This window comes from Eleginops maclovinus, chromosome 12 (genome assembly GCF_036324505.1).
Source record: "Eleginops maclovinus isolate JMC-PN-2008 ecotype Puerto Natales chromosome 12, JC_Emac_rtc_rv5, whole genome shotgun sequence".
NCBI lineage: Eukaryota > Metazoa > Chordata > Actinopteri > Perciformes > Eleginopidae > Eleginops > Eleginops maclovinus.
In genome coordinates this window covers 3,209,903-3,237,852 of record NC_086360.1, presented here as the reverse complement: position 1 = coordinate 3,237,852, position 27,950 = coordinate 3,209,903, and the positions used below count along the sequence as shown (strand labels likewise).

Below are 27,950 nucleotides of genomic sequence, written 5' to 3'. Positions count from 1 at the left end.
TTTTAAGGATGCATATCTTATATTTATAAGACATAACAACATAATAATAATAATAATAATAATAATAATAATAATAATAATAATAATAATAATAATAGCAATAATAAAGCTGTGTAGAATAGTGCAGATGATGTTGACAGACCAATGTGCAAGTAATGCAGATGAAGTAAACTATATTAATGTCAGAAATAAATAAATACAATAAGCTAAATGCTGCAGAGAATGTTGTCAGTGACCACGTAAATGCAGGAGTCGATATACATACAAAGAGAATAAGATAGAAAAGAACCAAATGTAAAGTTATTATTGTACATTGAAATAAAAGGCATTTCCATATGCTTCAGTGCACAGAGCATTATAGTTAGCCAGCAATACCAACTGAAGTGCCAATAGTTTTTGCATCTCTTTAATCTTGGTAAAGACAACAGCTGCATACGAAGCTGGATTTCAGATATAAAATAAGGTTTGCACAAATTGAAGTCTGAAACGAAATGAATTAACAGAACATGATGTGTGTCTGCTCCATCAGCTTGGCCATGGGTCAGCAACCTTTAATCGGATTTCGCCAAATAGATTTGGTCTGGAGCCGCAAAACATATTCGATAACACAGTTTATAAATTACAAACTATGGTTTGTTTATCAAATTATAGAACTACAATAAGGAAAACTGTTGACATTTTATTCCTATGTTTACATATTATTACAAAGGAAAACACTAATCTCTTATAAAAGGAGAAACACATACGTAGCAAACAGGCATGAGTGTTTTAATATACTCAAACACACAACTCATGGCAAATAGCTGCCGCCTTAAAGCTTTAAAACATACAAAATAGTCCTGTTGAATTTAATTATAAGTGACTGACTCATCACAGGCGATTGAGTATGCTTGAGCTAAGTTAATGTCTTTATTTGTTGCCATTTTCATGATGCTTTCCTCCACGGTCTATGCCCAGAGAGACATACTGTATCGCTAATTTCTGAACCAGTCCGAAAATACATGCCTTGATTTTAATGAATGATCCTTTATTGTCCAACGTTTTCCTAGCCTTACTATCTCCATTGCATTGAGCCATAGTGAACGAGTTTTAAGACTTGATCCACTTCCTCAAAATATATTTGTCCTTATCAGCCTTCCTAAGCAGCACTAAAATACGTTTTTTAAGCTCTTTCTTTTATTTTTTTCATGATCTTTTTACAAGAGGGCGGGGGACGGACACAGTATTTGCCGCCTTCATGCAAATACGCCAGGCCGTAGACATTGTACGTTGTGACGCATTATAGTTGACAAAACCTTTTCATTTTAGTGTCAAAGCATCACCTCAATCTCCTAGATTAAGAGATGTTCCTTTTGAAATATTGTCAACTGTGCAACCAAACAAAGAAAGAAAAACTGTTGTCGATGTCAAGCATGGATCAAATGAAGCGTTGATATCTGATATTTTAGATAAAATACTGTGGAAACCATTAGGCATTTTTACTTCTCAAATACAGACCATTAAATGTGTCCATCCATGGAATAAATTAACATTATCTCTTATAGGTCAGATTTCTTCCGTGCACCTGAACAATCTCCTTAAATAGAGCTGCCCTGATCATAGCTTACCCCTCTTCATGAATCGGTCAGTAGCATTTAATGGAAAAGCAACAGGGGCACTAAAGGAAGCTTCATTTAATGTGAAATAGCAAAGGCAATTTTGACATCATAAGAAACATTTTCTGCTGAACATATTTGCAAAAAGGGAACTGCTGGTGTATTCTAATAGTTTTACTACAATGATGTTCTTTAAGGGTTATTTTTGTAAGCTCAATACACTTGCGGTCGAATTGTCTAAAAATCAGCTCCTATCATCTGTGTCTGACCACTAATCCTTGACCTCTGTGTGAACCGTCACAGGGTTAAGGAATAGTAAGGAGATTTCATTGGGATTTAGGGAAAGACGACCGGATTTCAAGAGAATCCGACTGCACTTACACTATGCAACATATTTATGATGCGCCAGTGGACATATAAATGTGCGTCTGCTGTGGGGAACTACAGTCTTATGTACAGCGGACTACTGAAAGCGCATCTACTTCGCACAGTGCTCTGATGGATCGGTTTTATGCGGATTGAGGAACGTGACAACAGGGACAAAATATATTCTCATTACCAAAGTTGGAATTGAAATAAAAAGTAAAGTGAAATTTGTTTTTGTCACCCTCCGGTCTACACGGAGTAATCCACATAAATCCCAAAATGTATGATTGTATTAAAATATTTTAATATAAATGTGTCATCAATCAAACATGTTTGAAAAAGTTTAAGAACCCCCACACAGCTCAATCACTGAAATGTTGACTTTATTTGATCATTTCAGTTCATAAAGGAACTTTCATAATTCTCCTTTTGATTTATATACAGCTGGACGTTCAAAACAAAGCAGTTTGGCAAGTTACGGCAGAAGTTTTAAAACGTTTAATAAGCACCGTAACTTTCATGATACCCATTTCTCGGTCAAAATCGGTTGTTTCCGTTATCAGCTGAATGTTCATGGTAAATTTTGTGGCCGCAAGGCATTGCGGGACAGCTTTTTCTAGTGTTTCCTAAGCTAAAGGAGGTTATAAAGGAAGTTTCAAAGCTCCTTTCCTATCATCTAGAGCAGCGGTTCCCAAACCTTTTTTGCGGCGCACCCCCTTCTACGTCCCAACCGGGTTGACGCACCCCCCAAAAAGAACTTTCCTGTCACTGTCCCAGACCGTAGTCGAGGAGAACAGGGGAAGACTCTCTGTAGTCTTCCAGGGTCCAGGTTCAATAACCCACTTTGTAAAATAAGGCAGGAAGGCTAGCTTTTTTGGGAGGCCGTGGCATTTATTCAGGTTCTTAACTTACAGGAAAATCTTCATGGACATACTTTTTCTGCTGCTTCCTTTTTATCTTCTCCAACACAACCAACCGACGCTCGCTCACCCCTTCTTCTACCATGCCCACCCACACATGCACGCGCCACACCCCTCTCTCTCTCTTAAAGGGATAGCAATCTGACTGCATGACCCTTATAGCATAACACTTTGCTACACTTTTATCGCCATATAAATAACTTTGTCATGATGAAGACAGCGGCTGGTGGCAGCTCAGGGGTGCGCGCACCACACTTTGGGAATCCCTGATCTAGAGAATTCAAACAGCTCTTATCATGGCTGCCACTGAGGGACTTCCGTGTCATTTCACTCCGTTAGGAACCTTCATAAGCTCAACTGACAATTGGACCACAACCTAGATTAAGGTACAGTAAGGGAAACACAATAGTCTTGGTTGACAATTGGATAAAAGTCAACGGTGAGATGAAGCATGACCTGTTTATTACTTGAGTGTTTACTTACTGTTTACTTCAGCGTGTGATGTGAGGCGCAGGAGACTTTGAGCTTCCATCCTGTCTCGTCTCAGTCCAGAGGGTGTTATTGTGAGTCTGTCTGAATGTTCTGTGTTTACTATGTGATTCCTTTTTTCTGCAGGACACTAAGATGGGTTTCGGCATCGCTGTGTCAGGTGGGCGGGACAACCCCAACGTGGACAACGGTGAGACGTCCATCATCGTGTCAGACGTGTTACAGGGGGGCCCAGCAGATGGACTACTCTTGTAAGTCTGACGATGCTAAATGGACTAGGGGTGGGGTGCTGTATAGGGTAGCAAAAGGTCTGTACATTTCCAGAAACTTTTTGAAGAGAAGGCCCGATAAGGGCTTCTGCACGAATTGGGGAAACAGTTATAGTAGGAGGAGCCCGACATGCCCGATATCTTCCATAAACCTATTTGTCATTTTAAATCACGGTTACAATACAGTAATTGTTCCTTAAATTAGATTTTTGTTTTATAACACATACTTAACACATTTAAATATTTCCCTTCATTATTTGGAACTTCCATGCAAACATAATATAGCAGAAATTACAAGGTACTGTGCGCTGAGCTACCACGATGGTGAGAGTCTGTTTCCCATATATCTGTACCACATGGGTTCCTACACTGCCGCACTCTTTAAGGGAGTCAACCTCAAGGAACTCAAGAATACAAATTATGGTGGATTCTTTCGCTGTCACCAAAGCAAGTATTTCACGTTTTCTTACAGGCTATATGCCTTCAGAACATTCTGTCAACAAAATGGCATTTTTTGATGAACAAATTGGAAGAAAATCAACTGTGGTCAACAGCAGCTTGTCTGATGTGTCTGTCTGAGGAACAAACTCTAGCCACAAAGAGAAGTATGTAATAATAGTCAACATTAGTGGCAACATTTTAAGCTTTCGTTTGCAAACACCATAGCCAACTGATCGGGTTTTTTTAGACGACAGCTAAAGACACATTTGTTTAGATTAGCTTGTTTATTAGCGACACCCTCCGTTTTAAACGCTCTTTTAGTCTTTATTAGTTACCTACTTTTATATTGTTTTATTTATTCTATTGGCCTTAAAGGGTTTTGATTTGTATTATTTATTTAACAGTTTAAATAGCAACATTTCCTTTTAAGTTCATCTTTAAATAATTTGACCCTTTATTCAAATTATGTAGGTTTCGTAACTATCATTAGTTTACATTTTATTTTACATGTTTGCTTTTATTTTATAGGGTTTTATATCTTTGCATCGCTTAGTCTTGTGTCTTATTTTAATTTGATTTTGTCCGCGAGGAATCACTATTTATTTTATTTTATTTGTATTACCTTTTACTTCAGTGTGTCTCTTAACCTGTTAAAAGGTTAGATTTTGTTGCTAAGCTGCACGTATCTGAAAAGGTCTTAACATCTGATCTGAGGGAGATTTTTTGTTGTTTGTTGTTAACTTGATGTGAGCCGTTTTGAAAAGCACTTTGAGCTGCAAGTGATATATAAATAAAGCTTTGTTATTATTATTATTATTATATGTGTAAAAGGACGGCAGTAGCTCACTCTCTAGACTGGGCGTGGCAATCCGAGGGTCGCCGTTTTAAGTGTATTTCGGGCCTGTGAAGAACACCGGTGAAGAACTTAAATTCCCCTTGTGGATTGATAAAGCAATCTTTATCGTAATGCTTTATATATGTGGTGATGTAAATATCCAATATTAACTTAAGAAAATATAAACACATTTGCCCACACTATTGAAACAGGAAGTGGATGTTGCTTGTGCAACATCTTTAGCTGCACACTTCCATCACACGGTCAGAACATCTGTCATCCTCTCATCAAAGCACAGTGCATTCTCGCTGTCGGCCATGATATACATCAATGGAGTGAATATATCTAGTCCTATAGTTCCTATATTTCAGTGAGCTGCTCATGATGTCTTGCTAAAGATTATGAACGTCAAAGAGCGAGTGCTGCAGCAGCTCAGGGTCTTATTTATTTCGTTGTCCCTCATAAATCCATCTAAAAAAAATGATTTCTACATTTGAAAGTGCAATTCCAACTGTTTGACACAAAGCTAGACTCTTATTTTTGGTGAAACATTGTTGATGTGCCATTTTTATTGTCTCATTATTATTATTTGTGTGTCTTTTCTAGTGAGAATGATCGTGTCATTCTGGTCAACTCCATTCCCATGGACAACGTGCCTCATTCCTTTGCTGTGCAGTCCCTCCGTAAATGTGGCAAAGTGGCTAAAATAGTGAGTATGACCCACACACACGTTTGAAGAGTTGAAGAGGCCCTGTTTTGTGGGGGTTCTCCCTTTCCTGTCGTGTGTTTATAAAGGTTTTGTGCATCTAAATGGTGAATTAAACGCAAATAAAGGCTAAAATCCCCAAATTCTCTCAAGAGCTATTTTTCTCTTCCACACTCACCCCCCCTGCCTGAATTGAACAGTACTTAAATTGTATTAAAACAGTTATGAATCTTAAGTTTTAGTTGGAGAAAAACCATGTGACTTGTGTTGCCTGCATAGTTTGCATACATGTAAAATAAACGTGTGTGCGTGTTTTTCAGCCTGACTGGCTCTTCTCTCGTGTTGCTGCTTCTCTAAAAGTAGCAGCAGTCCTCTCCCGTGTGTATGCTGGACTAATCTGGCTGCAGCATACAGCTAAATATAAAAGCCTGGCATGTCGAGGGAATCTGATTTGCTGCTCTGAACAACCACTTACACATCATGCAGCTGCATCTTCACTCCTGTCGGATCCACACAATCCACGTTTCCTGGTTAAGCTTTTCTCTCAGAGATAGTCTTGTTGAAAACACCTGTAAGAGATAAAGTCTATTTCTTTCCTTTTTATTTTAAATAACACATTTCTTCTTCAACATTTTTGTTTCTTTAAGTCCACAAACGTTCCATTAGTTTCATGTCGGGCTGGTTGTGGTGGTGCTGCTCTTCTGGTTTAACCCGTGAGCCAACATAGTGGATTATCTTTTATCTAAGGCCAGAATAAGGCAAAATTTAGCTTTTTAGAGGTTTAAGGGTCCCAGATTTGGATTCTACATGGTAAAAAATGTATATATTGATGTCAGAATCATCCATATTGGCCAGGTCTGTGCATATTTATTACTGCTTATGGCGGCCATCTTGAATTTCAAGTGGCCCGCGTACTTTTTGAAAAGAGTAATGTCTAAGGAGTATCTGTGCCAATTTTGGTGCTTATATCACCATTTGAACGATTCCTCTGAAAATATGATGTCATCTGCTCCACTACCAGAACAAATATACACACAGAGTTCTAAACAACATTAAGGGGCTTAAGATAAGGGTCAGAGGTGTTCTGATAAACAATGTCAGCATAATCAATAACGGATAGTATCAAATGAGAAATTCCGCTCAATTGTAAAACAGTTCATTGAGCGATAAAGTGAACTCAGAGATATATATGTTCTTTGGACGATAGCCTTTGCAGACCATTTATATGCACAAAAACCTATAGAACACACTACAGGAAAGGGAAGACCCCAAAAAGCAGAACAGGGCCTCTTTATTAAGTGTGGAGAGTGGCAGTTGGTGTTCAGCTCATTGAATGTAATATATGAAATGTTTTTTTCTCCTTCCTTCTCCCTGTCAGACAGTGAAGAGACCTCGTAAGGTGGCGTTGCACTCCCTGAAGCAGCCCCCCTCCCCAGGCGCAGACAGTCGGGAATACACCCCCTCCACCCACTACTACGACGCCGACAATGACAACGGCTGGTACCGCGACGAAGGCCGCGACCACATCTCGGACAGCAAGGCATACCTGGACCCCGAGTACAGAGGAGGGCGGGACTCCAACCAGAGAGGGAGGAGCCGTGGCCGGAGTCAGGAGAGGAGCTCCCCCAGCCCGGACAGACCCAGGAGGGATGGCAGCCGAGGACGGGCCCTGGACAGCAGCGCAGATCGCCAGAGGTACCACAGCCGAGGACGCAGCCCCGGGGAGGGCTTCCGCACGGAGGACAAGTACGAGCGAGGAGAAGGAGGGGGAGGAAGAGGAGGGAGGTATAAGAGCAGGGACCGGCTTAATGACAACCCTCCATCCCCAGAACCTTCCAGAGAGCTGGAGCCGCTGGACAAACCCGTCAACGTGCTGCTGGTGAAGAACAGAGCCAGTGAAGGTAAGAGAGCAGTGACTGTTCAGCACAGGTCACATGACCGGATACACAGGAGCCAGTGCTGCACAGTTCTACAGACCTATAAATAAATGTCTTGTTTGGTACCGATGCACTTAAAACGACCATAATCATTCAAAATATATGATTTAATTATATAGTGAAAATAAAGGATAATTCCCTTTTTTATATCGCAGATCCTTTTGTATACAAATATTTGCAATTAGATATTTTTTCCAGATCATGCACCCCCAATAGAAACACAATAATTACAATAATGCTTTTTAAGATTTTCTCCACTACCATTTATAAACATACCATGTATTAAACAGAGCATTGCCTCAGTCCTGCATGAACTACAATCTCTGAAAATATCCGGGGCCTCATTTATAAATACAGAGTAGATTCAAAAGAAGGCGTTTGCCGTTTTGAGACAAAGTTTGCATTTTGAAAAAGCAAACTTGACGGGACAAACACCAATGGCAAAAAGAGAAAAGGACAGAAATGTGTAAAAATAGTACCATGTATCTCATGTATCATATATGAAGAGTTTCCAAAAGAGAATACAAGCAAATCTTCAAGTTAAATAAACAAACAGCTGTTTTATACCTGCCTGCACAAAAACACAATTTAGAAAAATCAATTAGTACACATATCCTATTGCAAACAACACCTCAAATATGTTCTCTAATTATTACATGCTACAATATGAAAAGTGTTTGCATAAATGATGCGGGAAACAGAAGGAAAGAATAACGTTTAAACTGAGGTTGTTTTGCAGGCCTGGTTGTAGTGCATGGTTTAATATGTTGTGTAATTCTATGTTTAAAATGAGTTTTTATTGTTAAGCACACTGAAACTTTGCTTTTAAAGGTCCTACACAAATAAGGTTTATTTTGTCATGCCATAAACCATTGCTCATAAAAATAAAGGGATTTGTTAAATTGTACAGCTGATATCACATTTTTTATTTACTTTTACTGTTGGAGTTGCTGCTGGAGCTGGCGCACACAGATGATTGACCGCTGGAACACGAATCACAAAATTAATAGAAATAGTTTTGTAAATTAAGTCCCAACAAGTCCCAGCTTGAATGCATTTCATTTACTGTCATATTCTACATTATAACAGAGGTGTTAAGTAACTGAGTACATTTACTCAAGCATTTTACTTTAGTATTCAATTTTGAAATGTGTACTTTTACTCCACTGCAGTTATTTAATACCTTTAGTATACACTGAAAAGTAAATCCAGCAGCTACCCTGCAGTATACAAAGCCATTCAAACTAGCTGCACCTTTACCAGCTCTGAGAACACTTTAATGATCAATAATTATAAACCATATCAGAGATATTATTCTGAAATGGACCAATCAAACAATGACTACTTTTACTGTCGCTACTTTAAGTACATTTAGATGAGAGTACTTTCTACTTTCACTGGAGGAACATTTAGAATACTTTTACTGTGACAGAGTATTCCTACACTCTGGTACTTCTACTTTACTCAAGTACAAGATCTGAGTACTTCTACTTTTACTCAAGTACAAGACCTGAGTACTTTTACTTTTACTCAAGTACAAGATCTGAGTACTTCTACTTTTACTCAAATACAAGACCTGAGTACTTCTACTTTTATTCAAGTACAAGATCTGAGTACTTCTACTTTAACTCAAGTACTAGATCTGAGTACTTCTACTTTTACTCAAGTACAAGATCTGAGTACTTCTACTTTTACTCAAATACAAGACCTGAGTACTTCTACTTTTATTCAAGTACAAGATCTGAGTACTTCTACTTTAACTCAAGTACTAGATCTGAGTATTTCTACTTTTATTCAAGTACAAGATCTGAGTACTTTTACTCAAGTACAAGATCTGAGTACTTCTACTTTTACTCAAGTACAAGATCTGAGTACTTCTACTTTTACTCAAGTACAAGACCTGAGTACTTTTACTCAAGTACAAGATCTGAGTACTTCTACTTTAACTCAAGTACAAGATCTGAGTACTTCTACTTTTACTCAAGTACAACATCTGAGTACTTCTACTTTTACTCAAGTACAAGATCTTACTTTTACTCAAGTACAAGATCTGAGTACTTCTACTTTTACTCAAGTACAAGATCTGAGTACTTCTACTTTAACTCAAGTACAAGATCTGAGTACTTCTACTTTTACTCAAGTACAACATCTGAGTACTTCTACTTTTACTCAAGTACAAGATCTGAGTACTCCTCCCACCTCTGGTAGGACTAAACTCTGATATGTTACTGTTCTGCTCATGCTGCTACAGAATCAGTGTCAGTCCAACATCACCTCGTTATTTAATCCTTTCTGTGGTTCTTTAACGAAGCTGAAGAGACTGTACCACACATCGTCTCCCTCTATTTCAGCATCACTAGTGGCTGTAAAAGCAACTAGGTTCTGGGGGTGTGGAGGCTTAATTATCAAAAGAAAGGTTCCCTTAGCTCTTCTAACCCAACAGTGAATCAGCTGTGACACCCACTCACACAAAGTAGCTGGGTGTTACTTTCACTCTACATTATAAATAAATGTTTTTTGTGCATGTGTTTTTATGGTATAATGTTTATTAAGCATAAATGTTAATGAAAAAAATATTTGCATCTACAAAGTGGCAGGCATGGTTTTTACTAAAAGTCTTTTTAGAGTACAGGTTTAAGGTAATAAAATAGTAATAGTGCCACAGGGTGATAACTTTGTACATTAACAAAGTTATACTGAAACTACCCCACAATATTTAAACTAAGCAACATTTAAACTCCCATAGCTGATGCAGAACCAGAAGTAAATGCTTGAGTCATAACTATTCAATACGGATTATATTTCGTAGTATCTAAAAGCAGAACTCTATACTCTTCTGAAAATTATAGAGCCAAAGGTGCATGGCGTTGAAAGTCTGCGGCCGAAGATCAGTTGGATTCATTTGTATCGACACTGGTGGGAAATCTGACCTCAAGTCAATCAATACAGCTTTTTTATATATATAACAAAAACAGTTTAAAGAAACTAGATATAGTGCAACAGAAAGTCATTATAAAAAAGGTTTGTGTGCATGTCAATGGTCTGCAAAGGCTAAAATCCCTGTGTTCCCTCCAGAGGGAGTTTCTGAAAGCAGCAGCAAAAAAAAAGTGAAGAACATCGAGGCACCGAGATAAAATATGCCGAGTGTGTTCCTGGGGGTGGTTTGCAGTTACCGGAATGTGTTGTTTGTGTGTGCAGAGTACGGGCTACGTCTGGGGAGTCAGATCTTCATCAAACAGATGACCAGCACGGGCCTGGCTGCCAAAGACGGGAACCTGCAGGAGGGAGACATCATCCTGAAGGTGAACACACACACAAACACACACACACACACACACACACACACACACACACACACACACACACACACACACACCCTACTTTCTGGCTCTCATAACAGGTGTACAATAATTATTTTTTGTCCTTTTTGTATTACATGAATTTAATACTACTATATTATTCTACACTAATATAGTTTTGATTTGAATATTGTAACTTTACTCCACTACATAGCTTTAGTTTTTTTACATATTCTGATTATTTAATACAAAATATAAATATATAAATATAAATCATTCAATAAATAAACATTATAATTTATAGGTTAAGATACCAAGGAGCAATAAATTAAAATGAGCTGCACATACAGACATCATATTAGTGAATAACTGAATATATATACAGGCCTTCATATCTGCTGATACGAAGTTAAAGTTAGAAGGTCGCCATGTACAAAGCAGGTGGACTTGGTTTGTTGATCAGATATGACCGTGTGTGTGTCTGTGTGTGTGCGTGCGTGCGTGTGTGCTTGCGTGCAGATTAACGGGACAGTGACGGAGAACCTCTCGCTGCACGATGCTGGGAAGCTGATAGAGAAATCAAGGGGGAAGCTGCAGCTGGTGGTGCAGAGAGACAGCCGTCAGATCCTCGTTCGCATCCCCCCCCTCGCAGACTCTGACTCTGATAATGATGGTGAGTCCCTGAATGCATGTCAGTGTTAGTGGTTCAGATGCTTACACAGTGCAGTCATACGTACCGGTTGCTAACCCTGGTACTATGTCCAGAGATCTGCAGAGGCCTCCCAGTGTCAGAAATGTTCCAATAGAGTGGTGCGGGAATGAGTCATAAACACGGATATGAGTCGGCTTCTCATCTAGAACGCAACAGTTTTTTTTAACATGTTTTTGGTTAGAAGCCTGAAAAAAAAAGTCTGTGGTTAACACACTTGATGAGATTCACACGTTTTGTTCTACGGCATAAAACACGTAAATACCGCACTGGGGAATGTCTGAAGCTTCTGTGTCATTAAAATAGCAGTTGCTAACAAGTGACTCAAATGAGAGTACCAAACGTCATCATGCTGAACATTAGCCGCCTTTAGCTTGGCGGTGGTGAAGTGAAGTCATGTGACCATGCCGTAGTTCCTTTATAGCCCAACACTAGCCTCCTTTAGCTTAGCAGTGGTGGCGTGGAGTCATGTTGACCATGATGTTGTTTTTTGTCGAGGGACCCCTTTCGGTGCTAACTTCCTGGTCGGCTTCTAATAATACTTAATCCTTGCCCCACTCTATTGAATGAAATGAATATGATGACACTATGTGACCTTGTATTACTCAGTTGATAATTTACATGAACAGCTGTGAGTTAATTTGTAATAATTTCTGTTACTCGACCAACCTTTGAAGCACATCTCGGCGTGTGTAATGCTGAGGCTGAAGTTGTGATGATGGTTCAGGTTAAAGGGTCAACATGCTGTGTTGAGCTGTATCACTCATATGATAAAACATGTTTTAAATGAAGAAACTTGCTCCAAGCTATATTAAAAAATGTACTACAAGTAAAGAAAAAATAAATAAGATATAGTTTTTGTGCATGTAAATGGTCTGTAAAGGTTCTCTCCCACCGGCCTACAATAAGTCAAGAACACAGAACGCATTGTAAAAAAAAAAAAACTCTTGCCAAGAAACAAATGTGTCCAAAGGCCATTAATTATTAATAATTCATTAAAAAGAAAAGAAAATGTAATGCAACATCGTGAAAAAGAATAGCATTTAAATTCTAAATTAAATGACTAATGTATAATTATATTAAAGCAGAACTAAGAAATACAAAAAAGGTAGTTATTTATCCTTTTGACATACCTAAGTCTCCACACCACACAGTATAGTGAAGGGAAGCACGTACAGTTAAAGCAACGCTTCGGTTGGCATTATTTCAAATTTTACAATCGTGTTGACGGACACACCTACAAAGGTTGAAGATATCAAGTATTCCGGAATCTACAAATAGATGTGTAAAGTGAGCAGGGTGAGGCTCCCGCTGCTCACTCCTCCACCCTGTGTGTTTGTGTGTGTGTGTGTGTGTGTGTGTGTGTGTGTGTGCCTGAACTGATCCTGTCCATTTTGCTCATCTTAACAAGCTGAAGCGATGCCAGTAATCGCTCAAAAGTGCAATCTCTCTCTGTGTTTTCTCTTCCAGATAATATGTCATTCTTTTAGATGAAGGACTCCCCCCTCCCCCCCGAGACACAGCATGTGTAACCCTGTTGCCTTTCTCTAAGCTGTAAAACGGCTGTGACACAACCTGACTAAGTTGTAAAGCTTTCACACCTTTTGCACTACACTTTATACTGCTCTAAATCTCTTAACTTTTTAATACGTGATTTTTCCTGAATAAATAAACATATTAAATCACTATTTGCTCTGAATTGTGTAATTAATGAAGTAAGGAGGGGAAGTAAGGAGGGGAAGAAGTCGGTGCGCTGCCTCCAGGTGAATGTGCTCTCATATTATCGGAATATTGACTCAGGATGCTGCACACAGAGTGATGATTTATTTTTGTGAATACAGAAGGTTGCATGCCAGAGCGTGGCTCGTGCAGTGGGTAAGATGTCTGTTGACTTTTCAGTGTAATAACATATTAATCATTCGTTCTAACAGTGTAGCCAATCGCCGTTGTCTGTCCAGGTGATCCATCTGAAGTCTCTCCTCTAGCTGCTGTTCCACACACACATTCATACGCTAGCGCACATCTCACCACACTGTTGGTGGTCACCAACCCAAGGCTGAGGCAACATTTCAAGTTTTTAAATATAATTATTTATGTTAATATGGCTGACCCATTAAGCCTTTGACTCTAGTTTCCATACCAGAATCTTTAGTTATTTCTCCACCATAGAGTCTCCATCCCCACCCGTTAGAAGAATCCCTAGTGTGTGTGGATGTGTTGGCTGTTTGTGCTGCATTGTTTACTGATTAATACATAAAACAAGATTACAACTGAAAAGCTTCACTAGCAGCCATAATCGCCATTTCCCCCCACGATAAAAAAGAACTTTCTTAATCCTACATTTGTGGGGCCCATAGTGAGCCATTTCCATGAAAAGGGTTCATCCTCTGAGGAACATGAATGGACTGAGCCAATAGCAAAGCAGACTGTCAGTGAGATGTTTATTCAAATTGTTTATAAGAATTATTCTTTTTTTTATCCCTAATTGCAGTGAAAAGGTTAGATTGAGCTTTTTAAATCATACAGCGTAAACAAAATACAATGGATTTTGCTTCAATTTGAAAGAGAAATAAAACAATAAGGTTTTAAATAAAATGAACATTGCTTGAATATTGGAACTGGACCCCTCGTACTGTGGGGTTCAAGCATATATGAAGCCCAACTTAAAATGAACAATATACAATAACCTGATTGATCTGTGCTTCATGTAAAATGACTCCAGGGCTCATCAGAACTGTGCTGCTTTGAAGGTCTTTCGTAATTTAAAAACTATTCCCTTTCCTTACAGACAATCCTGTCTGGGTTTCAGTCTTTAGCCCTGTTACAATTTTGATCTTTAAAATCAAAGATGCCAAATAGTTTGCCTGAAGTGTTTTACAACTGGGCGAAAAATGAATTCACCTCGACAGGAAAGAAAAATAACTCTGTATTGATCAGCTGTGATGGAGTCTTCCACATCGACACACAAAGGTGGTGTTGTCTAAATGACTGATGTTGTTTCTGACATATTTGGTCGACACTTCCCTTCACTTCCACATCAGGTTTGACACATTACCCTCACATTCCTCTTTCTCTTTCTGTCTGTCTTCCTTACAGCCTGCATGCAGAATGTCTCTAACCCTAATCAAACTAATCGACACGCTCTAGATCGCACCTGTGCCAGACTCCATGTGAACAACGGTCTGCTGATTTTAACACGCCATGTTGTTTCTGAAGAACATTTATTTTCACTTTTCTGTTTGCTCTCATTTATGTGGTTTCTTCTGTTTCTGTTTCTTGGTGTCCCGGCATCCGTCACAAAGCTCCCTCCCTGTCTTTCGGAGCTGTGTGCTGAGTGCCGCACTCTGACGGATAAAAGCAGCCAAATCAAACACTCTGCCACACATGTTCACTTCAAATGGGACCGAGTGAGAGCAGAGTGCTCTCTGTGGACCGTCAGCAGCTTGTTTCTGTGCAGTATGAGCTTCCCTTGTATTGGTGATGCAGAAGTTGCCTCAGAGGTCCTTAGATTTGGATTTCTGAAAAGATCACTGAACATGAATTACCCTCTGTAGGTTACAATACCTGCAGTTAACTTGAGATTTAACTCCAATGTGATATTAGTGACGGTTTTTCAAAAGCTTTCAATGTATGCTTCCATACATCTGTCCAAATCTGGATGTGTGTCAGTATGGCAGCAAGTGTCATCCTTCCTTCCTAGCTGCATCCACCAGGAACTCCTGGGAATCCTAAAGTGTTCCCAGGCCAGATTGTACGTGATTCCTCTACAATGTTCTGATTCTTCTAGGAAGCATCCTAGTTTTGTTGGCAGAACTTGTCCGAAGTCTTCTGCAAGTTTGGGTTCCTGTAGCAGGAGCGGTGGAGTCCCTGCATTCAGGAATTGCACACAAATGATTTCCTGATACAGCTCATTGATAGTTCTTTTATTTGTTTAAGGACTATTCTAGGCTTCCAACTAGTGGAAACAGTTTGGGGAAGGGCTCTTTCCTGTTCCAGCATGACTGTGCCCCAGTGCACAAAGCAAGGTCCATAAAGGCATGGCTGGATGAGTTTGGTGTGGAAGAACTGGACTGGCCTGCGTAGAGCCCTCACCTCAACCCCACTGACACCTTTGGGGTGAACTAGAATGGAGATTGTGAGCCAGGCCCTCTTGTCCATCATCAGGGTCTGACCTCACAGATGTTCTTCTGGATGAATGGGCAACAATTCCCCACAGACACTCCAACATCTAGTAGAAAGCCTTCCCAGAGAGTGGAAGCTGTTACAGCTGCAAAGGGAGGGACCAACTTCATATTTATGCCTGAGAATTTGGCATTTGGGTGTAATGTGTAGGTGTCCCAATACTTTTGTCTATATAGTGTATGTCATCTGAGATATAGACCATTATTTAAAACCAAAGTCACCTCAAACTCGGACACTGTTCTGAAGGACCTGGATTGCAGTGGTCTTTAATTTGAACCGAACTGTGGTCTCTATTAAAATACACCAGTACCAACCGTGATCTTAACTGCTGATACTGATATGAATGGAAACCAATCCTTTTGAATCCCCCTAATACTTTTGAACATTTCTGATGGTTTCAGTGTGTTGGAGTATTGGCTGCTTTTATGGGGCTGTTTCACCACGAGTGTGTCCTTGTAATTTTGACCTTCTCTAACAATGTCCTCACTCTGTCCTGGGCGCTAATAAGCTGGTGTTGGTGCCTCCGGAGGCAACAATTTTCTACTGCTGGTGCTGGTGGTGGTGCACAGTATGGACAGGAGGATGTAGTCTGTGTTTAACTGAATGTATGTCTGTCTGTCTGTCTGTCTGTCCGTCTGTCAGACATATCAGAGATGGAGTCATACCATTCCTATTCCCCCCCAGAGGAGAGGAGGTCCCGCCAGTCTGACCTGTCCTCCCACTCTTCGAATGAAAGAGACAACCCCAGGTAGGATAATGAGAGGACTTCCTGTTTGATGATATAGACATATGACCTGATGTGGATGTGACGTGGACTGGGATATCCACTCCAGACTTCTGACCTACTTTGTTCTGACTCCTGATTTGCTTGAGATATACATTTGATAAATCTCTCTGGAGGGTCTTTCTCTCCCCCCAGTCTTTAATCAGCTGCTGTGACACCTAGCAGTCTCTCATCCTTTGTGTGTGTCTGTGTGTGTGTTACCTTGAAACAGGGAAGAACCCATGAAGACAGCTAAGATGTCAGCCATGGCCTCCCCCTTCAGAGTACCTGAAGACCCCCAGGCCTCCGCAGAGCTAAACAGAGAGTCGGGGCACATCGAGCAGCCTCCAGGTCATCACCACACAGCAACATCAAAACACACATCTTGCACTGACATAGACACACTAGACTCTCTATCATAAATGACTTAAAGCTGATTCCACTGATTATAAAACATCCACTTGTTTTGAGTTATCCAGCTCCAGAAAAAAATATGGCTGCCATTCCACTGTCTGTTGAATTCCAACACAGAGAAATGTTGTCAGTAGTTTATAGAATACAACAATAAAAAACAAACATTTAACTCAAAGACACATCTATAAATAGTAAAACAAGAGAAAAGGATAATGCTGAAGTGGTCTCTTAATTTTTTGCACGGCTTTATATCATAAACAGTATTCATTTATTCACCCCACAGCGGGGACATTTACAGTGATGCTGCAAATGGACAGTGAAGATACATTTAAATACACTAAGTAGGCTCACTTACATTAAGAGGCAAGGACACATTTATAAAATCAAATAAGTACACAATTAGGAAAAAAAGGCAACAAGTATCTGACGTACGTGAACATATAAAGTAGCGGAGGTAGCATCCTGCAATAATAATAATAAACTCAACAACAGATCATGAGCAGTGGTTTTGGAACAACTTCTTATCAATAGTTATTGGTAGTTGGATTGCACATCAGTAACAATACAGTCTTTATTGGTGGTGCACTGGGTTCCGTGATGACTGAACAGTGACTATTTGTATACCTGTTTACCATATATATATTCCTAAAGCTGCTAATATTGTTTGTTTTTTTTTACACAAGCTGTAAACCCAACACTGACATATTTTCATCCTAGCTTGATATGTGCTAGTTAACACATAAAAATGATACATTCACAAAAGTAAACTCACATTCATTTGGATTTGAGCTTGTGTTCAACTTCTGAATCTTCACAGAAAAAAACAGAATGTGTGACTGTTTTGGAAAACCGGTTGATGTGAGCAGAGCTGCAACTTGTAAAGCTAAAACAACAAGCTAAAGAGGCCATCAACAGAAACGTGAAAAGACTATTCCTGTGTCTAATGCAGTGTCATAATTACATTTATTAGAATCAACAGATCCAAATCTCGGTAGATTTGGAGGATTACATGAATATACTGTATAATCTTTAAAGTAGTTATAAGTAATCAAACCCGGAAATGAGTTAGCATTTTACCTGTACTGGTTCGCTTGTCTCTAAGTCAACAGTTGTTTGAAAGTGTTTTTGATAAGAAGCCTGAAATAATGCTTTTGGTAACACAAGAAGTTTTCAAGTTTTTCAAGTTTTGTTGTACAACATAAAATACGTCAGTAAATACTCCATTTGTGAATGTGTGAAGCTTCTACGTGTCATAAAAACAGTGGTTGATAACAAGTGACGAAATGAAACTACAAAACGTAATCACACCGACCCAAGTCCGTCTTTAGCAGTGGTGATGCAATTGTTTGTTTATGGCATTACGTTAGCTCTTTTATTTGTTTTTGGAGTAGTAATTATATAATGACTTTATTATCACTCTATCAGCTTAGTTATGCGTTTACTTTACTGACAGGTCATGTTTGTAGCATAGCAGATGCTAACAACTGATTTTCTTATCTCTAGTTGCCATAACCACGCCAAAGATTCTCCTCCGACCAAGTCCAGAAGATGAAAAAATATATGGGTGAGTTTGTCCTTTTTTCTCTATGATTGGCACAGTTTAGGTACCTTAAAGATTGACATCCGAAGCATCCATGATATTTATAGCTTGGATATTTTCCCCGACTGAAATGCCTCCATTGCATTCCTACTTCCATAACATAATGACATTACTGTGTAACACTCGGGCTAACATTCTAACACATTATACATGATATGCTAAGAGTGGGACATTTCTGACATATTTCTAAGCGGTTGACTAATCACAACAGAGCCGGCCAGCTAACCAATCAGAGCAGACTGGGGTCTGGTTTCAGACAGAGGGTGAAAAGAGGTGCTGCATCACAGGCAGTATGAGAAACATAAAGAGCTTTTTGAACATTAAAGCATGGAGACATTTCACAGGAGAGGAGAAAAATACAAATATGAACCTGAAAATGAACTTAATATGTGCTCTTTATAATCAATTAAATCAACAAATGAATCACGACATACTATTATGGATTAAGACACCTAGCAAAAATGATGTACATGTTAATGCACGGCTTATTATAATCCTGTGTTATGATATTGATATACGAGTACTGTCAGTTTTGGTACTTTAAGTATATTTTGATGCTTGTTTTGTACTTTACTTACCTAAGCAAAGGATCTGTATGTATCACATGCTGCCCCGTCACACAGCAGCAATAGGCTTGATCTTTCATGCCATGTCACATGCAAAAAATGGCAGAAGATTAACATGTAACTGATTCAGCTGGACTTACAAGCTCTGACATTTACATGGACTGGGTCTGAATAGAAATTCCTTGGCTCTGTAACATTATAAAACCTGGCTCATATAGTAAAGAGCAGAATTTGTGTTCTCTGCAGGCCCAACACGGTGATGGTGAACTTCCAGAAGGGAGACAGTGTGGGGCTGAGGCTGGCAGGAGGAAATGATGTCGGCATCTTCATCGCTAGTGTTCAAGAGGGCAGTCCTGCCGAGGAAGAGGGTCTGCACATAGGGGACCAAATCCTAAAGGTGACCAGTTCAGAAACACCTTCCATCCATTTCATAAACAGCAATACATTCAAATGAGCGTTCAAATCACAAAGGCATGTGTCCTTTTGTTTGTGTCTCGAAGGTGAACAATGTGGATTTCCAAGGAGTAGTGAGAGAGGAAGCCGTGCTCTTCCTGTTGGAGATTCCTAAAGGGGAAGTGGTCACCATCCTGGCTCAGAGCAAACCTGACGGTAACACACTCCACTGACAGCAGCAAACACAGACTTACTTTATTTCACTGATAACATCTTCATATACAGTTTAGTTGTAAGGTGGACTGCTACTTGGAGAGGTCCCAGTTCACCTCCTAGGAGGGCTCTGGTGCCCTTGAGCAAGGCACCGGACACCTCCAATCCCCCCTCCCCATTGCTCCCCGGGCGCTGCACAATAGCTGCCCACTGCTCCTAGTACTAAGATGGGTTAAATGCAGAGGACCAATTTCACTGTGTGTGCTCTGCTGTGTGCATGTATGCGACTAATAAAGAGGGTTTCCTCCTCCAATTCTAAAATTCTAAATAAAAGGAACAGTATAGTGCTGTTATCAGGTAAGAATTTAAATCTGTGTATCTACGGACCGTTTTTTTTTCTTTCTTGAACCAGTAAACGGAAGAGCGTTTGAGAGGCTTTTTTCATTTTTGCTTTTCACCTTTCTAAATGGTCAAATGTTCATTGGAGCGAGGGGCGGGGCATGAGAAATGGTCCGTAGATACACAGATTCTTTTACAACAAATATGCTCTTTTTTAAAAAAAATTTATGTAGAAATATAACAGTATTCTGATGCCGTCTTTTGTGTAACTATAAGGGAATAAAGCTATGATTAAATCAATTAAATAGCAATAATCAAAACACTTTTTTATCTGTTGAAAATGTACCCCTAAAGCTCTTAATTGCTTTACTCAAAAGTACTGTTCATCATTATTGAAACAATCAAAAAAGGAGGTCATTTTTGTTATGCTCTTTTATACTTCCACTACATTTTAAAAGCCTATATTGTAATTTTTACTCCTTTGCATGTAACTGACAGCTTTATGTTATTTACAGATTCAGATGATAAGCTAATAAAAAACATAAATCAAAATAGATATTCAATTATGGGTTAAGTTATCAAGCAGCAGTATGATTTACAAAAGTAATTCAAATTAGCTCTACCTTAACGTGCCATGACACATGCATCAATGATCATAATCATCTCATTTAATCTATAGCATTCTGAAAAGGGTCATTACGCATAACAAGTGCTTTCCTGATCCTGATTACATTAATCCGTTACATGTGATCTGCTACTCCTCAAGCCCGTAAAAAGTAGATAACAGACCAGATGTAACGTGGGTATAAAGAGGAAATATAGCTAAGTTGAAACAAGTTAACCATCACACGAAGCGAGTGGAAGACTTAAAGATAGTGTTCTCAGTACCACAGCCTGTGCTACAAACACAGAACCTTTTGCTATGAAATGCCAATGTGGGGTGTAAAAACAAAGGTCAAGGCCTGGGCTAGAATATGAACAGGGACATCTTCAACGACATTTCCAATCTTCAGCCGTTCCGTAGCGCTTGGAGTCTCATCAGGTTCCCAGAATGCTCTGCAGACGATCAGAGTTTGATACATGGAGTTTTTATTCTTAAGAGAATGAAAACCCGGGCCAGTCTCCGCATGTGAACGCGCTTTTCCTTTTTAAAGTCCTAACCCCTGCAGTTCCATCTACAAACTGTAATCCCAATGTTTTGACAACTTGTACTATTTTGTGACTTTCTCCTCCTATGTTGGCTAGATTTTTGAAGACTTCAGTGTTTTCTAATAGGGCCGAATGCCCTCCAGCTACTCCTGCCCGTGTTAGTTGTTTTCCTATATTCGTGCAAACGCTCTCCAGCTACTATTCAGGACCCTTTCCCCAGCTATCAACCTTCAACCATGGGCCTTCTGTCCTTGCATGAACCCTCCTACACACACACACACACACACACACACACACACACACACACACACACACACACACACACACACACACACACACACACACACACACACACACACACACACACACACACACACACACACACACACACACACACACATACACCTCCCTACTCCTGCAAACAGGCCTTAGCTCTGCCCTGTACTTTCTTACACATGTAATTTCACACGCACATATCTGATGCAGTCACTGGGCTGACACTGTGCACACCTCATCAGAGCACTTATTTTACTGAATAGTAATAAAATACTACAAAACCATTCTAATACATACAACCCTGTAAAGCCAAAATATAGAAAATACAGCAACTTTTTTTTTTAACCTTTCCGATGTTGTTGTAGGAAGCCTCTTGTGCAGAAATTAGAAAAGTTTTTAGGGTAATTTTTTTAATATTGCAATGTAAAATAAAATCTAAATAACATGTGATGAATGTATTCCACAATAACTAAATATGTACATGTTCTAAACATTGTAATATTACAAAAACAAGTATTTGAGGCATTTTACTTACTTTAATGTGACAAATCCAAGTCCAATAAAACACAGAGATGTTGCTTGGTTCTGAGATTTGGAAGTTGTGTGAGTTGATGGCCAGACGGCGGGACCTATAAACACATTTTCTACCTGATAGAATTGTGAGACTGACTGTGTAAATGTAGTCTTTGAAAAAAACCTAACATTTACTGACTTTTTTAGGATAACTAAAAGTGATGTTGTAAAATTACAAGCCAGGGCCTTACAGGGTTAAGGAAAACTTTACCCCAACACCAACTGCTGGAACATCCCTGAACACAGCACACTTTCCCACAATGCTTTGCAAGCCAACTGTCACCTTCACAGCACAGAACCACAGTCTCTCTCTCTCTCTCTGTCTCTCTGTCTTTCTCTCTCTCTCTCTCTCTCTCTCTCTCTCTCTGTATTTTCAGTGAATGATCGAGATACCAGCTTGCCCCCCCCGAGGCGTTTAGTCCAGATCAGGCTAGTTTTGGTTCAGCCAGCCGTGACACAGATGGGCACACGCCTCAAACTGTTGTGTTGTGTAATGAGCGCATCGGCCCCCTGAGCTAATGGCCTTTTTATTGGAGGAATCTATTTATGAAGCAAAACCATGTGAAAGGAGCAGAGCACCGACCTCCCGGTACACTGTGTGCCCCCCCCAGCCCCCCACACAGCTCTGAGGAGAGGACATGTAAGGTCATCAGAGGGAAGCTGGCAGGTCCTCACACCAAACGCAAATGGTTGTGGATGAGTAAAGAGAGGTCAGGGAGGTAGTTTTGGACGCAGGAAGAACTTCGGAGTGAATACAGACCCTACACAACTCCACTGAAAAAACTGAAAAGTTCCATGTTGTAGTTCCTGTGGGTTCTGCTCACAAGAGTAGTCTTTTAAAGATTTAAGAGGTGTGCCTTTTTTGTCTGTATCTCATCAGTGTGACTGTGGACTGGGTGTGTGCTGCAGCTGAGTCCACAGTGTGTGTGAAGTGGTGTGTGCAGTAGTGGAGTGGAGTCAGTATGACTGTGGCCTCTGTTGGTCCTTTTGGGTCAGCGCTTTGTCAGACCAGACACATCACATCAGGAAGCCTCCCTGCAGCCCGCAGCAGGCTGTACAGTTCATTTCAACAGTCAGATAAAATATGCGCTATTTGCTTTGAATGTGCAAATAAGGAAGGGAATGTGAACATGAAGGTTAATTGAGGGCATGGAATAGAAGTTCTCAGCTCAAAGGTCCACTTCCTATATTTGTGGAGCTTTGAACTGCAACAGATGGACATTATTGTTAATATTATTATGAGCTCTCCGGGTAGAGTGGGCATCCTGCAGCATATCTGCCATACTTTCTGTTCCCTGTCTGTCTTCAGCTGTACCGATAATAGTAGGAAAAAGGCCCAAAATATTCACCATCGCCTACATCCAAGAGTATTAGCCTGCTGTTTGTCTTTCTTCCTTTATTGCAGCATATCTACATGTTACTCAACTGTAGATCACTGATAAAATATGCATAACTCTTCTACTAACTACACAGAACAAATACTCAGAGCAGCTGACGAAATTCCCAAACCAAACTTTTTAAAGGGGCCCTATTCTGCTTTGGAGGTTTTCCCTCTGCTGTAGTATGTTTTGTTGCATGTTGATGGTCTGCAAAGGCTCAAATCCCTTTGATCCTTCCAGAGGGAGTATCTCTCCCACCAGCTGCCTGAAACAGCTCCATTGGACTCCTTTGTTTACTTCTATAACATAGTGACATCACTAAATAACACTTAGGGGCGGGACATCTCTAAATGGTTGACCAATCACACCACAGCTGGCCAGCTAACCAATCAGAACAGACTGGGCTCTGGTTTCAGTCAGAGGGTGAAAAGAGGTGCTGCAGCACAGGCAGTATGAGAAAAATAATTAGCAAGAATGACCATTAAGAGAGTCTCTGAGTGACACCTTCATATTATGAAATTATTTTTGAAACTGTATAATCATACTCTGTCAGAGCCTCATTCTGTTCCTTTGTCCTCCCGTCTTTAACGCTCCCTTCTCCTTGTATTCCTCTAGTCTATAATGATATCTTGGTGTCGGGGCGTGGAGACTCCTTCTTCATCCGGACCCACTTTGAGTATGAAAAGGAGACTCCTCAGAGCCTGGCCTTCAGCCGGGGGGACATCTTCAAGGTGGTGGACACCCTCTACGACGGCAAGCTTGGCAACTGGCTGGCTATCCGTGTTGGCAAGGACAAGCAGCTGCTGGAGAAGGGCCTCATCCCCAACAAGAGCAGGTAGGGCAGTCACTGCTTTTAATATTTAAGTAGTTTTACTTAAGTGACCTTTGCAGGCCTTTATGTCTATTGGGATATTTTAAAATTGTAGTATATCTACTTTTACAAAAAGGAAAGGATAAAGGATCTGACAATTCTTACATCTCTGGTTCCATGCTACCGCCTCAAGAAATAGCGCCACACCCAGATTCAAGTTATTTCAGTGACCATTGTGGGTTTTTCTTTCTTTAACGGAAGGGTACCAACAATTTTGTCCACGTCTGTATATAATAGCACAAAGAGATGACACAATCCGAGAGGAAAATCCTAGTTTGGTTTAAAACATCGCTGATGTGATGTCGAAATATTGTTGTCATAGAAAGAATAAAAGCAACTCTTGGAAGAGTCTCTGTCCTCGCTCTTCGGGAGTATTTCTGCAAAAGTTTCATACTTTATTGCTAAGAACCAGCAAAGGTCACAGGGAGGTGTTTACTCTGAAACAGGGGTATTCGAAGTTAAGTAGCAAAGAACCAGAGATGATGTCAATGATACAGAACAGTGCCAGGATATACACCAACATGAAAAACTTGGTCAATTAGTTGTCCTTAACATATACAAAGGCCTTGTTGTCTTATATACAGTAGACACAGTGTGGATATGGCTCCTCCAACAGTGCCTGAACCTGGATGTGATGATTGAATGTTATCTGTGCTCCCTGGCAGGGCGGAGCAGATGGCCAGTGTGCAGAGCGCTCATAAAGCAGTGGCGGGCGATCGTGCAGACTTCTGGCGTTTGCGAGCTCAGCGCTCTGTGAAGAGGAAGGACCTGAGGAAGAGCAGAGAGAACCTGAGTGCTCAGACCCTGGCCACCCGCTTCCCAGCATACGAGCGGGTGGTGCTCCGAGAAGGTGGCTGAGTCTCTGTTTATGAAAACAGTTTCCTCTAGGGTCTGACTGAAAAAAACATCTACATGTTATAGGTGGATTTTAGTGTTGTAATCGACACTGAAAACACTAAGACAATGCCTTTAATTAAATGTATTATGTCAACAGATTTCACATAACTGTATTAGCTTAACTGAATGCAATAATATTAAGTTTAGATACAACTACTAACCTAACACAGTTATGTGACATTTGTTGATATTATACATTTACTTAAAGTCATCGTTCAGTGTTTTATGGGTAGATGTCTTTCACCATTATGTAATGGACATAAACAATGTGCGAAATACCCCTCAATATTCGGGGGGCCCATCTCCCGATTGTTGCGCAATACCGATCTAAATTTTCTCCATATGCAATAGGACTACATAACATTACAATGAAAGTGTTCGGGAGGGTGTCTTTCTCTTTCATCTGGGCTATTTCCACTGACCTTGAGTGGGCCTGGCTGTCCCTGTCTGTATATCTGCTTTCATAGCCTCTTTGCTTCAGAGCTAGTAACCTCACTGTTGATCCATTCTTCTTTGAGGTGTAAACCCGGTCCCTTTTCTGAGAGTAGCAACGTTTTTTTTTGCTTTTCTACACACTTATCACCCCAATTTTCCTGCCTTAATGTCAAGTCACTTGTGCTAGCAGCAGTAGCAGCTAGTGCTAACATAACCTCAGCACCTTCTGCGTCTTCGGAGCACTTGGCCTCAACTTCACGTTGTTCTTCTGGGGAGTCACTGGGTGGGAGAGGATCCTCTGTTCTGGTAGCGAGTGGGCCCACTGTGCTAGCTGCACCAGCATCTTCTTTCGGTGCATCTTCATCTCTGAGTGCCACCTTTTTGGATGTGAACCCAAAGTGTGTGAGTGATACGCTCTGGTTTAGCTTTTGCTTGCTAGCCATTTTTAGTATGACTTCTCAACGTTAGGTGTTTTTTCTGTTTGGCGCACATGGCTAATTTGCATTCGTGCACAGGACTGGCTGGCTCCTCTGGGCAAACATATTTGTGAATAAATATTTTGAATTCTGGATGCTGGACATGGTGAGCTTAAAAACATTTTAGTGACCATTAGTGACAATACATTATTTTTGACAAAATTGTTTTGTTTTTGAGACCCCCTTCAAATTTTGCTTTTGGTGCTTTCAGGAGGTCTCATGGGTTAATTGAGGGGTTTGAGCCCCCAAGGCCCCCCTGTATTTCGCACCCTGGATATAAACCAGCTGAATTATCACGTATTTACAGTTTTTTTCCTGTTTTATGTGATAACTGTCTAAACGTATACATTATGCCTATTTACTCAAAGAGCATTTGAGCCCTATGTTCTTCTGGAATTGTCTAATTAGCTTCAAACAAGATTAAATGTTGCATAGCCACAACATCATGCTCTTAGATTGAAAACACTCTGACAAATATTAGCAGGTTAATATTATAACAAGAATTATTTATGGTCTGTATGATGATGAAACTTCCTCATTACGTAGTTTATCCACCAGGTGAAACTGTCAAATGTCTTGTGAATTACATACCTCTTTTGTGTTACCAAGGTTTTTTCTTGCTACATCATGAAATGCATTGAAAAAACTCAAACGTTCACTTTAATTAAATGTATTATGTCAACAAATGTCACATAACTATTAGTTTGGTGAAAGCAATAATATTAAGTTGAACCTAAAATGTTTTATTCAAACGGAATATTATTGCCTTCAACTAACCTAATACAGTTATGTGACATTTGTTGACATAATACATTAAATTAAAGTGAACGTTTCAGTGTTTCTAGTGTGGAGCAGCATTGTAATGAGCAGCGTGTCGTTGCAGCTGGTTTCCGCCGTCCGGTGGTTCTGTTCGGCCCCATTGCTGATGCTGCCAATGAGAAGCTGGCCTCCGAGTTGCCCGACCTGTTTGTGATTGCCAGTGAGTCCCTGCCCGCCCTGCTCGCTCGGTGTCAGTGGGTGTTAGAGGTCCTGGTGTTTCTGCTTGATCACCCCTCCACTGTTTCTGTGTTCTTATGTTAGAAACCGAGCCCAAAGACGCCGGATCTGAGAAGTCCTCCGGAGTGGTTCGCCTCAACACCATCCGACAAATCATCGAGCAGGTGCCAACTCACACTGAAAAACCCACACACACACACACATACACACACACACACACACACACACACACACACACACACACACACACACACACACACACACACACACACACACACACACACACACACACACACATATTCAAATCTATGCAGGGTCCTATTCATCTATCTGTATCCCTGAAGAGTGTGATTTAAAGGATTTTGTCTACCAGCTACAGCAGTATCAAGGCAAGGCAAGTTTATTTATATAGCACCTTTTAACACAAGGCAATTCAAAGTGCTTTACAAAAATGAAAGACATTGAGAGCATTTAGAAATAGTGCAGCAGAAACACATTATAAAATGGCATTTAAAAACAGTCATTTAAAAGCAAAGATGATGAAATAAACACAACAGGTATAAAATACATGAATAAAAGTTACAATGCAATGTTAGATAAGAACACTTCAATTAAAAGCAGCGGCAACAAGAAATGTTTTCAGTAGTAAGAGTTGCAGCGGCCTTGTAGGGTTCTGGGAGTTTGTTCCAGATATTTGGAGCATTATAACTGAACGCTGCTTCTCCATGTTTACTTTTAACTGTGGGGACAGAAAGTTGACCCGTCCCAGAAGACCTGAGAGTTCTGGATGGTTCATAATGTAAAAGGAGATCAGAAATGTATTTTGGGCCTAAACCATTCAATGCTTCATAAACCAGCAGCA

General features: G+C 40.1%; 1 protein-coding gene across 5 annotated transcripts in view; it reads left to right on the top strand.

Annotated features, from left to right (window-relative positions):
- The window catches only part of LOC134873755 (tight junction protein ZO-2-like), a 90,716-nt gene that overhangs the window by 37,015 nt on the left and 25,751 nt on the right, over positions 1-27,950 (top strand). For all 5 annotated transcript variants that reach the window (XM_063897586.1, XM_063897583.1, XM_063897585.1 and 2 more), the window contains 14 exons: positions 3,497-3,621; positions 5,522-5,624; positions 7,000-7,522; positions 10,757-10,860; positions 11,377-11,530; positions 16,391-16,496; positions 16,744-16,862; positions 18,429-18,489; positions 19,338-19,488; positions 19,592-19,700; positions 24,029-24,248; positions 24,950-25,134; positions 26,976-27,071; positions 27,173-27,252. In XM_063897586.1, coding sequence (XP_063753656.1) covers positions 3,497-3,621; positions 5,522-5,624; positions 7,000-7,522; positions 10,757-10,860; positions 11,377-11,530; positions 16,391-16,496; positions 16,744-16,862; positions 18,429-18,489; positions 19,338-19,488; positions 19,592-19,700; positions 24,029-24,248; positions 24,950-25,134; positions 26,976-27,071; positions 27,173-27,252 — 2,136 coding nt within the window. The remainder of the gene's footprint in view (positions 1-3,496; positions 3,622-5,521; positions 5,625-6,999; positions 7,523-10,756; positions 10,861-11,376; positions 11,531-16,390; positions 16,497-16,743; positions 16,863-18,428; positions 18,490-19,337; positions 19,489-19,591; positions 19,701-24,028; positions 24,249-24,949; positions 25,135-26,975; positions 27,072-27,172; positions 27,253-27,950) is intronic.